This window comes from Salvelinus fontinalis, chromosome 7 (assembly GCF_029448725.1).
Source record: "Salvelinus fontinalis isolate EN_2023a chromosome 7, ASM2944872v1, whole genome shotgun sequence".
NCBI classification, from domain to species: Eukaryota; Metazoa; Chordata; class Actinopteri; order Salmoniformes; family Salmonidae; genus Salvelinus; species Salvelinus fontinalis.
The window spans coordinates 25,875,612-25,890,195 of record NC_074671.1 but is presented as its reverse complement, the minus strand read 5'-3'; the positions used below and the strand labels follow the sequence as shown (position 1 = coordinate 25,890,195).

Here is a 14,584-nt window from a genome sequence, read left to right as displayed (position 1 = left end):
GGAAATTAAGAGTGGGGGAGAGAGAGAGAGAGACACAAAGAGAAAGAGAGAGCGAGACGGAGACACTAATAGACAGAGAGAGAGAGAAGGAGATGGAGAGAGAGACACAGAGATAGACACACAGAGAGAAAGAGAGAGACACAGAGAGAGACACAGAGAGAGAGAGACAGAGAGACAGAGAGAGAGAGAGACACAGAGAGAGAGAGACAGAGAGACAGAGAGAGACAGAGAGAGACAGAGAAAGACAGCGAGAGACAGAGAGACAGAGAGACAGAGCGAAAGAGACAGAGAGAGACAGAGAGACAGAGCGAGAGAGACAGAGAGAGACAGAGAGAGACAGAGAGAGAAAGAGAGAGACACAGAGAGAGAGAGACAGAGAGAGACAGAGAGAGAGACAGAGAGAGACAGAGAGAGACAGAGAGAGACAGAGAGAGACAGAGAGAGACAGAGCGAGACAGAGCGAGACAGAGCGAGACAGAGAGAGACAGAGCGAGACAGAGAGAGAGAGAGAGAGAGAAAGAGAGAGACACAGAGACAGAGAGAGAGACAGAGAGAGAGACAGAGAGAGAGACAGAGAGAGACAGAGAGAGACAGAGAGAGACAGAGAGAGACAGAGAGAGAAAGAGAGAGACACAGAGACACAGAGAGAGACAGAGAGAGAGAGAGACAGAGAGACAGAGAGAGAGAGAGAGACAGAGAGAGAGAGCGAGAGAGAGAAGGAGATAGATGGGGAGAATAGAATGCAGTTAGACAGACGGAGGAGATGAGAAGGTGAGCGTGGGATGAATTCCGAGGGAGAAAAAAGATAGGGCAGAACAGGTAGCAGTCAGGCAGACTGACAAAATTGGGGAGGAGAGTGGGAGGGAGATAAAGAGGGAGGGAGAGAGAGAGCGATTGAGGAAGGAGGGCAGAACAGAGAGCAGCCAGACAGACGGACGAACAGACTGGGGAGAGGGAGAGAGAGATGGAGAGAAGGAGAGAGAGGAAGCTGTAGGGAGGGAAGGAGAGAAGAGTGAGGTAGAAAAAATCAGACAGGCGGGTGGACAGACAAGGGAGAGAGAGATACAGGAAGAGGAAAGAGATGATAGAGATGACAGAGATGATAGAGATGACTAGAATGGGGAAACAGAGACGTAGGAGGAGTGGAGCGAAAGGAGAACAGGTAAGGGAGAGGTGATGAAGATGAGATGAAGAAGAGAAAGAGATCTGGACAGAAAGCAGAAGGAAAAGGAGAGAATGGAGAAAGGTGGAGAGAACAGAGAAAAGACGACAGAAGTTAGAGGTAGCAGGGGTTGAGGTCACCTGACTTGGCATGCTGCTCTGACAGACTGTCTGATGGGTATTCTCTATCTTATCTGCCAGTCATGACATGCCTAATTAGATACAGAGTCTGCATCCCAAATGGCACCCTATTCCCTAGATAGTGCACTACTGGGAATAGGGTGCCATCAAGCCAAACCATGACAGCCAACATGTTGTTAAAAAAGGGACGATGAACAAGAACATTTGCATTCCCATGAAATATGAGCTGAGAAATACCTGCATTTTAGTAATGACTGCTTCACGCAGAGAAAAAAAGAATGTGGAAATTAACCTGATTAGAATCACTACACAAACCAGCACCACTTACAGCACAGTGAGGATAATTCAGCAGCTACTGATAATAAACTTCTACATTCTTAGAAGGGCTCTGCAAAGTTAGTCTATTTCCGTGTGTGTGTGTGTGTGTGTGTGTGATATCAGGGCTATGGGGATGAACTCTGCTTGAAACTCAGTCAGATTAGCTGAAGCTAACACCAGGAATGCAGTAGAGGGCTGGGCTGGTGGCACCTACCCAGCATGCACCCAGTGCTGGGTCCACTGACTCAGTGCCATCAACCCAGGTCCCATGCGGCTCAGTTGGCATAGCATGGCGCTTGCAACGCCAGGGTTGTGGGTTCCATTCCCACGTGGAACCAGTACAAAAAATGTATGATCTCACTACTGTAAATTGGTCTGGATAAGAGCTTCTATTAAAATGTATGTTTGTGTTTCTGTGTGAGAACGTGTGTAATACCTTAGTCTGCTATGCTAGTCTTGACCGTGCAGAGAGTACAGTAGGTCATTGGTCAGGGGGACATGCCTTCCTGGCCTTTGTGTCTGTGCAGAGCAGCTTAAATGGCAACAGCAGTAGGCTACAGTACATTTTAACCAGCGAGAGAGAGAGAGACCTCACAAATTCCAAAAGACTCACTGACATGGGATGCTCTGCCAAAAAAGGTGATGTCTTAAAAGAAGCAGTGTTGTTGAGGAATCAAAATCCCCTGCAGCTAAAGAGATAATCTCTCCACGTTAAGAGATAATCTCTCCACGTTAAGAGATAATCTCTCCACGTTAAGAGATAATCTCTCCACATGTTAAAGCTGAATGATTTAGCTACTCAGGCTGTTACACTACTGAAACACTGTCAAGTACATAAGTAGAAGTTCACAAATACTGTACCTGCAAGCACATACACACACACACTGACTACTCGTTATTGAAACACAAAGGGGGGGGGGGGGGGGGGTCGTTGTGCTCAGATCAAAAGGCGTTTGCCACTCAAGTACTAAAGTGAATTTCTGCTGTACGCGCAGCACTCAATTATAAACCCACTAACGATGGTGGGATGTAACAGTTGTGTGTGCTCTGACTCTGGGTCTATGCTGAGTTGGTGCCACCAGCCCACCCGTGAGTGTGTGTGTGTGTTTTATATCTGGGCTATGGGGATGAACTTGTGACCTCTGCTTACACCAGAAATGCCACAATGCAGTACAGGTCTGGGTGGCCCCTACCCAGCTTAGAGCAACACGCAAACACACACACACACACACACACACACACGGGTGGGCTGGTGGCACCTACAGTACTCAGCATAGGACCAGTGCCAGAGCTGAGGTGGACAATTATACCATTACCGTGCCTCTGAGTTCAAAAGACAAAAGCCATTTCTTGTTTTTGCATGTGTGTGCGTGCATGTGTGAGCTTGGGTGTGTGTGTGTTCCTATGTGTGTGTGCATGCTTTGTGTTTCAGTGTCTAATTAATACCTTAGTCAGCTACACTGGTCTTGGCTGTGCAGAGAGAAGTCCTCCTGTAATTGGTCAGGGGGATATTCCTGCCTGCCTGGCCTTCTTGTCTTGAAGCATAATGCCACCTAGCAGCAGCAGTAGGCTACAGTATATATCAACCACCGTGTGTGTGTGTGTGTGTGTGTGTGTGTGTGTGTGTGTGTGTGTGTGTGTGTGTGTGTGTGTGTGTGTGTGTGTGTGTGTGTGTGTGTGTGTGTGTGTGTGTGCGAGAGAGAGAGACGGGGGGAAAGGAGATACAGCACATAAATTCAATTCCAAACTCACTGACACGGGATGCTCTGCCTCATACAGGTGATGTCTTAAAAAAGCAGTATTGCTGAGGAATCAAAATCCCCTGATAAGCAGAGGATTAGATTTCCCCTGCAGCTATAGGGATAATCTTACTACATTCTATATGTTAAAGCTGGATGAGTTAGCTACTAAGACACTGACACGCTCATGTAGGTAAGCACACACACACACCCGAACTCACACACATTCATGCACACACACAGACACACACACACTAAGACTGTTTCCTATTGATACACATTGACCGAGAGAGAGAAAGAGAGAGAGAGAGAGTGAGAGAGAGAGCGAGGGCGGGGGTGCTCAGATCAAAAGGCGTGTGCCATACAACGACTAAAGTGATTTATAAACCCACTAGCGGTGGTGAGTGGAACAGTTATAATAAGTGTGTAGTGGCTCTGTGTGTGTGTGTGTGTGTGTGTGTGTGTGTGTGTGTGTGTGTGTGTGTGTGTGTGTGTGTGTGTGTGTGTGTGTGTGTGTGTGTGTGTGTGTGTGTGTGTGTGTGCCTGTTTGTGTGTGTGTGTGTGCGTGCGTGCGTGCGTGCGTGCGTGCGTGTGTGTGTATTTCTCCAGTGGGTAATTAAACTAACCTAGCAACAGGAAGTCTATAAAGCAACGCCTATAATTTATGGTTTTGCTCAGGAAGCCAAACGAGCAGCGTGTTGTTACACACACACACACACACACACACACACATTCAGGAAGCCAATTGAGCAGTGTGTTGTTAAATACCCCGGTGTTCCTGAGGAGGAGTAAACATTTTCTACGGCGAGAAAAAGGATGTAGTGTGTGTGTGTGTGTGTGTGTGTGTGTGTGTGTGTGTGTGTGTGTGTGTGTGTGTGTGTGTGTGTGTGTGTGTGTGTGTGTGTGTGTGTGTGTGTGTGCGTGTTTCAGTTTCTGTGTACTACAGCAGTAATACACAGCGTACTGTGTGTCACAAACATACTATTGCAACAGGCAAAGCAACCGTAACTGACACATTCACTTAGTATGGTAATGAGGTGCTTTAAATAAAGCGTGACGCCTCATCTCATAACCACACGTTGATTGGTAATCACATTTCTCCTGACGGGAGGGAGCCCCACTCTGATGTACTTGATGAATTTGGGTCAACAACTCTGACTCACAGGAGTAGACATTAACACCGTTAGGGTTAGATAGGGATTGATGTGCATCAGCACAATAGCATTCGGGATGGGGGGCTCAGTGTGTGTACGTATGTGTGTGCGTGTGTGTGCGTAGAATAGCATTCAGGATGGGGGGCTCGGTGCGTGTACGTATGTGTGTGTGTGTGTGTGTGTGTGCGTAGAATAGCATTCAGGATGGGGGGGTTCGGTGTGTGTACATATGTCTGTGTGTGTGTGTGCGTAGAATAGCATTCAGGATGGGGGGGTTCGGTGTGTGTACGTATGTCTGTGTGTGTGTGTGTGCGTAGAATAGCATTCAGGATGGGGGGGTTCGGTGTGTGTACGTATGTCTGTGTGTGTGTGTGTGCGTAGAATAGCATTCAGGATGGGGGGCTCGGTGTGTGTGTGTGTGTGTGTGTGTGTGTGTGTGTGTGTGTGTGTGTGTGTGTGTGTGTGTGTGTGTGTGTGTGCGTAGAATAGAATTCGGGATGGGGGGCTCAGGGTGTGTGTGTGTGGGTGGGTGTGTCTGTGTGTGTTAGACAAAGTGACCATGCTGTTGTGTGTGTGACCAATACTTCCTGATAGCTCAGCACTGTCCCTCAGCAGTCTGGTGGCACTAATAGACAAGCTGTCAGCTAGCCAAGAGAGAGGGAGAAAGACAAAGCGAGACCACCTTCCTGTCCTACCCAGCTCTCAAGGACTCCCAAAGGTACACTGCTATATGATGACAGCCACACACACAGCACTTAGATCTCTCTCTGTAAGTCTCTCTCTCTCCCTCCATATTCTGTTCATCTCACTCCCTCTCTTTCTCTGTTCCAGTAACCTGGCGCAGCCCGTGTTGTTGTTGCTGTGTCACTAAAGTAGCTTCATTAATGGAAGAGGGACTGGGAACAGGGGATATGGAGGAAGATAAGAATGAATGAGGGATGCACGGGACTGTGTTGGTGGAGGACGGAGGAGAGGAGCTAGGGATTGGACTCTCTGGAGAAATTCCAGACCTTGAATCAGCAGGCAGACGAGAGAAGGGGAGATCGTGCGGAAGAGAGGAAAACAGGGGGAACGTGGGAGAGAGGGCACAGCCACCAGACTGTCAGTGCCAGGGAACACACTGTGGAGTGGACACACACACACATATACAAGTGAATTTCCTACAATTCTACACATTTTCCCATTGGGGCCCTAAGCAACCGCTCATGCCGGGAACTGGCCCTGCATGGGCACACGCACAAACACACGCACACTCACCCACCCATACACTCCCTCTGTTTCTCTGGTCAGACAAGCATCCATGAGGTGACTGTCATGGGTCTCCATATCAACGGAGTTCATCTTACGGAACCAGAATAAGACCATTCCATCAATCCCAGTATTAGCCAGTAGGGTCCTTTGTTGCAGCATGTTATGTTACAGCATTAGCAGGACCAATCAGCTGGCTACTGCATGGGATGAGTTCCAAATGGCATCCTACTCCTTATATAGGGCACTACTTTTGACCAGAAACCCTATGGGCCCTCGTCAAAAGTAGTGCACTATAAAGAGAATAGGGTGCCATTTGGGACTGCAGGCCAATGATAACGATAGACATCCGTGGTGCACAGCATGACTGCCTTCTCTCTCTCTCTGTCTCTCTCTCTCTCTCGTTATGTTTCTCTTTCTCCCACTTGCTATCTATCCTCTCTCTTCAGTCTTTCTTCCATTTTTGTCTTCTCTTGTCTCTGTCCACTATTTTCTCTGTCCAATCGCCCTCTCTCTCTCCTCTATCGGTCTGTCTCCTCAATCTATCTCCTTTCTCGCTCTGATCTATATCCTTCCTCTATGCTTTTAATTCCCTCTCTCTCTCTCTCTCCCTCTCTCGCCCTGTCTGTCTCTCTCTCTCCTCTATCCTCCCAAGACGGTGGAAGGTAGGCCTAAGGCTGTGTGTTCAGCTCTCCACAGTAATTACACTAATAGTGTCTGGCTGCAGGGGGCCTGTATTAACCCAACACTGTCTTAGACTAGTATTTAAAACTAGCATCCTTAGTTACTACATCCATCTTTGGACTCATAAATGAATGATATATGCCCATTTGATTCTTAAAGAATATAGTTTAGAAATGCCTAATGAGCTTAGTTCAACTGGCGTACACCATCAGAACCAAAAATACAAGCTTGTTTAACTCCAATGTTTGTAAACAATAACTATTGTAAAATATACTGTGTCTGTAAAATGTATATAGTATGTATAAGCTGGAAGTAGAAGCCTAAGTGTTGTTGTCCATTAGTTTACTCTAGTTAAGGGAGGTGTGGTAGGGTTAGGAGAAAATAATATGTATATTTACAAATATCCACAATCTATCTGCAATATTAAAGCTGATCCCCCCCCCCCCCCCCCCCCTAAAAAAACAATGTAAATATAAACAAACACTGTATAGCCTTGAAACATGGGGCTCTATTCAATCTGTGTCGCTGAAGTGTTACAGAAATGTGATAGAAATGTAAAGGTCATTTCCCATTGAGCAGACATATGCAGTGTTTACCGTGAATGCGGTCTCCACAAACGTGGGAACGTTGCCCTTAAATTTCAATCACGCTGAAATGCTGAACGTCCGCAACACGGATGGAATAGAGCCCATGGTGAAAACTATATATTTGATCACGGATGAAATAGAGCCCATGGTGAAAACTATATATTTGATGACACGGATGGAATAGAGCCCATGGTGAAAACTATATATTTGATGACACGGATGGAATAGAGCCCATGGTGAAAACTATATATTTGATGACACGGATGGAATAGAGCCCATGGTGAAAACTATATATTTGATGACACGGATGGAATAGAGCCCATGGTGAAAACTATATATTTGATAACACGGATGGACAGTCCTTGCATCAATAGCTCTTCCCTTCCTCCCTTCCTCCTCAGAGACAAGACCCATAGATTAAATGGGCTACGGTTTCAATTCTGCTGTGGTGTAGTCATTATCAATTACGGCCAGGGAAACACAATCCTTCTTCTAAAAATGGATTTTATTGACATCTCTGTGTGCCTCCGCAGCATTCAATTTGTCACTCAACAGATTCTATTAGAGAGAACTAATAAAGATCACAATTGTCTGCTAGCTACTGAAGTATTGCTTAGTTTGGTCTGACTAAAAATATACCCGCGGTATATGTGGTGGCTGGTGGCACTTTAAATTAGAGAATGGCTCATAGTAATCGCTGAAATGGAAATAATGGAATCGTTCCATTCACTCCAGCCATTATTATGAGCCATCCTCCCCTCTCCAGCCTCATTTGCTCCTGTTTCAGTCTGTCCAAATGAAGGATAGATATATACCAACATAAAGACTGGGGTCACAGGGTTTTTCTGCATAGGAAACTCCCCCCTTCATGCCCCCCCACCTAAGCCCTTTTTTGAGGCAGGAGAAACGCTGGGTCATAAACTATATTACATTACTGCACTGTGACCACTAACTATGCATAGTTCCAAATGGCACCCTATTGCCTATGTAGTGCACTACTTTTGACCAGAGCCCAAGGGTAGTAGTCCACTATAAAGAGAATAAGGTGCCATTTGGGACGTATCCATTGTCTTTACCAAGGTGACTAACGAGTCAAACCAGCTTCTAATTCATTCTACCTCCATATACATGGCATTTCTCTCTCCCTCTCTATTTGGCCTTGCTATCTTTTAGGACATAAGCAATAGGTCACCTTTCCATGTGAAGGTAAATCCATTACTGTCCTGTATAATAAGGAGACTTACAAACCCACACACACAACGTCACTGTCTTGTATAATCAATGGTCAGTGGTCAGCTAAGTGCTGAAGGAGAGCACCTTCTAATGTTCTATTCATTGATGTTGTGTCTGTCCCAAATGGCAATCTATACTCTATATAGTGCACTACTATTGACAAGGGTCCATAGGGCTCCGGACAAAAGTAGGGCACTATGTAGGGAATTGGGTGCCACTCGGGACAAAGCCGTAGACCTTGTATCGAGGTGTAGATTTAAATAGATGGATGAATGAATAAACAAATTGGTTGGGTCTAGGCTAAATGACAAACTACCCTCTTTACTGGAGAGCCTTGGTGGGGTGGGGGGGCTGAAGCACGTTTGGATAGACTTTCACTTCTCAAGGTTGTTCTCTACTCTCTACTATGAGATGCAGCATCCCAACCTTCTCTTCCAAGTGGTTATTGTGAATCTATCTCAATATGATTCCAATAACTCTGGGTCAACGTGTTCATGTTCCTAAATCCCTCAGTGGACCCTGCATCCAACATACAATATTCATTGATCCCTCAGTGGACCCTGTATCCAACATACAATATTCATTGATCCCTCAGTGGACCCTGTATCCAACATACCATGTTCCTAAATCCCTCAGTGGACCCTGTATCCAACATACCATGTTCCTAAATCCCTCAGTGGACCCTGTATCAAACATACCATGTTCCTAAATCCCTCAGTGGACCCTGTATCCAACATACCATGTTCCTAAATCCCTCAGTGGACCCTGTATCCAACATACCATGTTCCTAAATCCCTCAGTGGACCCTGCATCCAACATACAATATTCCTTGATCCCTCAGTGGACCCTGTATCCAACATACCATGTTCCTAAATCCCTCAGTGGACCCTGCATCCAACATACAATATTCCTAAATCCCTGAGTGGACCCTGCATCCAACATACCATGTTCCTAAATCCCTCAGTGGACCCTGCATCCAACATACAATATTCCTAAATCCCTGAGTGGACCCTGCATCCAACATACCATGTTCCTAAATCCCTCAGTGGACCCTGCATCCAACATACAATATTCCTAAATCCCTGAGTGGACCCTGCATCCAACATACCATGTTCCTAAATCCCTCAGTGGACCCTGCATCCAACATACAATATTCCTTGATCCCTCAGTGGACCCTGCATCCAACATACCATGTTCCTAAATCCCTGAGTGGACCCTGCATCAAACAAGGGATAAATTTACACTACATGTTCCAAATTATGAAAATCTTTAAAAATAAAATGACTGTCCAGGATTATGTTATAAAATCAAATCAAATTTTATTTTTCACATGCGGTGAGTGTAGGCTTACTTACAAGCTTACTTTAAGTAAAAAAATATAAAATAAAAAGTTCTGGATGGCCCCAGTGATGTTCTGGGCCGTACGCACTACCCTCTGTAGTGCCTTGCGGTCGAAGGCTGAGCAGTTGCCATACCAGGCAGTGATGCAAGCACTCAGGATGCTCCCGGTGGCGCAGCTGTTAAACCTTTTGAGGATCTGAGGACCCATACCAAATCTTTTATGTCTCCGGAGGGGGAATAGGCTTTGTCGTGCCCTCATCACGATTGGCTTGGTGTGTTTTGGCCATTCTAGCTTGTTGGTGATGTGGACACCAAGGAACTTGAAGCTTTCAACCTGCTCCACTGCAGCCCCGTTGATGAGAATGGGGGAGTGCTCGGTCCTCCTTTTTCTGTAGTCCACAATCATCTCCTTTGTCTTGATCACGTTGAGGGAGAGGTTGTTGTCCTGGCACCACATGGCCAGGTCTCCGACCTCCTCCCTATAGGCTGTCTCGTCTTTGTCGGTGATCAGACCTACCACTGTTGTGTTATCGGCAAACTTGATGATCAAATCATATCAAACTTTATTTGTCACATGCGCCAAATACAACAAGTGTAGACTTTACCATGAAATGCCTACTTACAAGCCCTTAACTCTTCTTGAACTGCATTGTTGATTAAGAAAATATTTACCAAGTAGACTAAAATGAAAAGTAATAATAAAAAGTAAGACAATAAGAATAACGAGGCCATATACAGGAGGCACCAGTACCGAGTCAGAGTGCGGGGGTACAAGTTAGTTGAGGTAATTTGTACATGTAGGTGGGGGGGAAGTGACTATGCATAGATAAGGGGGGGTGAATGTAAATTGTCTGGTGGCAATTGTATTAATTATTCAGCAGTCTTATGGCTTGGGGGTTGAAGCTGTTGAGGAGCCTTTGGTCCCAGACTTGGCGCTCCGGTATCGCTTGCCATGCGATAGCAGAGAAAACAGTCTATAACTTGGGTGACTGTAGTCTCTGACAATTCTATGGGCTTTCCTCTGACACCGCCTAGTATATAGGCCTTACGTTCAGATGCCTAGCAGTCGCCATACCAGGCGGTGATGCAACCGGTCAGGATGTTCTCGATGGTGCAGCTGTAGAACCTTTTAGGTATCTGGGGACCCATGTCAAATCTTTTCAGTCTCCTGAGGGGTAAAAGGTTCTGCCGTACCCTCTTCACAACTGTCTTGGTATGTTTGGACCATGAGAGTTCGTTGGTGATGTGGACACCAGGAAACTTAAAACTCTCGACCCACTCCACTACAGCCCCGCCTTTTCCTGTAGGCCACGATCAGCTCCTTTGTCTTGCTCACATTGAGGGAGAGGTTGTTGTCCTGGTGATGGTGTTGGAGTCGTGCCTGGCCATGCAGTTATGAATTAAATGTTCTATGGCCACTGTCTGATTGTGTGTTATTCATCCAAAAGGTACTGGAACATCTCTCCCACCCCAATCCCAATTTACTGCCAACCTCTTTCCCCGAACACAAACAGTACGGATCAGCAACAAATGTGTGAAGAGAAAGCAGCATAAACAACCTCTATCGGGAGGAGTACCGCATACCCAATCCCGACTCTTGTCCCACTAACTCACACAGTGAGTATGATTCCATGCACACAATAATGTGATTATTGTGGATAGTCTGATGAATTAGTTACATTAAAACGTTCACATACTTTGCAAGACGAACGATGTCCCTAATAATGCTGTTTACATGGACACATCTGAAATCAGGCTACCTGATGGGACTCTGATAAATGCAGGAAATCGGCAATCAAAACAAACGTTCTACTACAGGGATCATGTTATTTTTGGAAGCATATTTGATTCTGAGTTTGAACATATACAGTTTCTATGTGAAAACTACTTCTAAGACGTTCAGTTGTTCCGAACTCACTTCAGTGGCGCTAATGAGAGAGGCTCCCTCGGCTGGTACTGGCACATTCGCAGATCAAATACACCGCTGGAATGCTTACTTCGATTTTGAACTTACGCCGATCAAATCAAATGGCATTGGTCACATACACATGGTTAGCAGATTTGAATGCGAGTGTAGAAAAAATGCTTCTTCTTCTAGTTCTGACAGTGCAGTAATATCTAACAAGTGATCTAACAGTTCCCCAACAACTACCTAATACACACAAATCTAAAGGGGTGAATGAGAACATGTACATATAAGTACATGGATGAGCGATAGGCAAGGTGCAATAGGTGGTATGAAATTCAGTATATACATGTGATATGAGTAATGTAAGATATGTAAACATTTTTAAAGTGCCATTATTTAAAAGTGCCATTGTATAAAGTGACTAGTGATTCATTTATTAAGATAAGCAGAGTAAGGTGTTTACATGACTTTTGCATAATCTGCCTACTGCCATAATCAGATTAATATCAAAGTATTACTGCGTATGTAAATTTACTCAGTGACTGATCAGTCTATGCTATGGATCACTAACAGAGTACACTCTTAGAAAAAAGGGTTCCAAAAGGGTACTCCTATGGGGACAGCCAGAGAACCCTTTTCAGGTTCTAGATATCCCCTTTTTTCCCCGAGTGTAGTGTAGCATAAGCAGCATAAAGTACAACCTGTGGGCTTCGCAGCCAAACCCACTTTCTCACACACACACTCACTCTCTCTGCCTCCTATCAGTTACCCAGAAAAGCAGAAGATCAATAGAGGTCAGAGAGTGATGCTGTTACTCTGAGTGACCTCTTTATAGAGCTGTGTTTGTTGGGACCCTGGAGATGCTGAGCACACACACACACACACACACACACACACACACACACACACACACACACACACACACACACACACACACACACAATGTAGTCCAACTGAACAGGGATGAGGTTAGAGTGGAGATGAGAGTATCGAATCCCTTGAACCCTGTCAGGGATGTGGGTACACTATTTTCTTGGGAACTGCAAACTACTGTAGGATCAAATCCACATACAATACAGTTAATGCTACATGTCGTTTACTCTGTGTGTGTGTGTGTGTGTGTGTGTGTGTGTGTGTGTGTGTGTGTGTGTGTGTGTGTGTGTGTGTGTGTGTGTGTGTGTGTGTGTGTGTGTGTGTGTGTGTGTGTGTGTGTGTGTGTGTGTGTGTGTGTGTGTGTGTGTGTGTGTGTGTGTGTGTGTGGTTCATCCTCATGCTACTCGTGTTCATGGGTTGCTATAATGCTGATGCTGTAGAATCTACTGCAATGCATCACAATTAAATACATTAAATCATCTAAAAGGAAATGAAAAATGGGAAGTCAGGGGAAAGTGTGAACGTTCATTGCGAGTTCAACAATGAACAGAACAAGACTTTAGTTCTCGATAGATAATTAAGTATTTATTTCCAAAAGATTCAAGTTTTCTGTCAGCTACACATTTGCATTGTCCGTGTCCTGAGGCTAGTAAAACTTTCCCTGATAAACACAGTCATTCATTAAGGAGACGCTTCCTCCTGGGGAGAACTGAACAGAACTGTAGGCTGTGTCTCAAATGGCACCCTATTCCCTACGGGTTGTGGTCAAATGTAGTGCACTATGAAGGAATAGTGTGCCATTTGGGACACACACTAAAGCTTACAGCTAATTCCCATCCACTGAAACATGTACAGTTTATCTCATTAAGAAGACTTCACCAGTGAAACAAACTAAGAGGCAAAGCCAACGTTCTCTGGGGAATTGGCAATGTTCAGTGCTTTCTGTTTCCTCTATTGTATCATCTATTTATAACAATCCCTCTATTCAAACATAAAACCCGAGGTGACCTAATTGGATGGATTTGATTGACAGATCATGGTAGGAACCATTATAATTCCAAGTTTCAGACACACAGAACCAAAGCCTAACACCTTTTATCCACCCTCCCATTTCACTACTTACTCTGCCACCTAATTGGCACCCTATTCCCTAACAGTGCACTACGTTTGACCAGGGCCAATAGGGATCTAGTCAAAAGTAGTGCACTATATATGGAATAGGGTGACACTTGGGACTTAACCTTCATATACAGTCAGCCCTTTTCCTTTTCATGCATCAATTAAATTGTACAGTGGAAATAGAAATAACAGTGGGTGTCATATAAGAGCTCTGAGAGAACTTTTAGTGACTGCTAAATAATTGGGAAGAGTAGGTGTTTGATTGGAAGAGACTAGTAGCTCATTCTCCCAAAGGACAGGCGGGAATATGCCATGGCATATAATTAATAGTTGAATTTCCACAATTATTCTGGAGTGGAGCTCCAAGTTTTGGAAGGTATTGTTTAGACAAATACCTTCTCACCTTTTCAATATTTTAGTGTAATATTCAATTATACGGTTGACAGGGTCATTTCAAGTAACAGTTTTATTAGTTGAGAGCAAATACCGATGAGTTGACTCACAAATATTGAAACTGACACACGGGCCTACACAGTTATAGCTCAATGAACGTTGTTCATCTACCCTGCCATTCCTATAGCGCTAGATCTGCCAGATGAGCTCAGTCATTGACAAGTCAGAGTGTTATTTATGTCCATAGTATCACACATATTCCAAACGTTCTTTAATAACCTTGAAGAGACACTTGGGGATGTGTCCCGAATGGTACCTTGATCCATATATAATGCACTCCTTTTGACCAGAGCCCTCTATAAGGAATAGGTGGCCATTTTGGGACACATATTTGAATCATGACGCAGGTGGATTACATAGAGTACATACTGTATCACTAGCTACAGCCATTGATTTTGACAGGGTAGAGATGGATAAATGACCGTTTAAATATCACTGCACTCCTCCAACATCTACTCTGAGAGAGATTGGTGTTACTGTTGTCCCGTTGACAATATTGATTATTGTTATTTTAATTATGTTAATATTGTATATCTCCAAAGTAAGCTTTAGCAATATGTACGTTGTAATGTCATGCCAATAAAGCAAATTGAATTGAAAGGGAGAGAGAAAGAGGGAGGAAGG

General features: G+C 44.7%; 1 protein-coding gene across 14 annotated transcripts in view; it reads right to left on the bottom strand.

The window, feature by feature from the left end:
- c7h8orf34 (chromosome 7 C8orf34 homolog) overlaps positions 1-14,584 on the bottom strand; it is a 172,484-nt gene that overhangs the window by 146,699 nt on the left and 11,201 nt on the right. Inside the window, exon 2 of one of the 14 annotated variants that reach the window (XM_055928887.1) lies at positions 1,540-1,559. The exons of the other annotated variants lie outside the window; for them this stretch is intronic. Within the exon in view, the coding sequence (XP_055784862.1) occupies positions 1,540-1,545 (6 nt within the window). The 5' untranslated portion in view covers positions 1,546-1,559. The remainder of the gene's footprint in view (positions 1-1,539; positions 1,560-14,584) is intronic. 14 annotated transcript variants of the gene reach the window in all.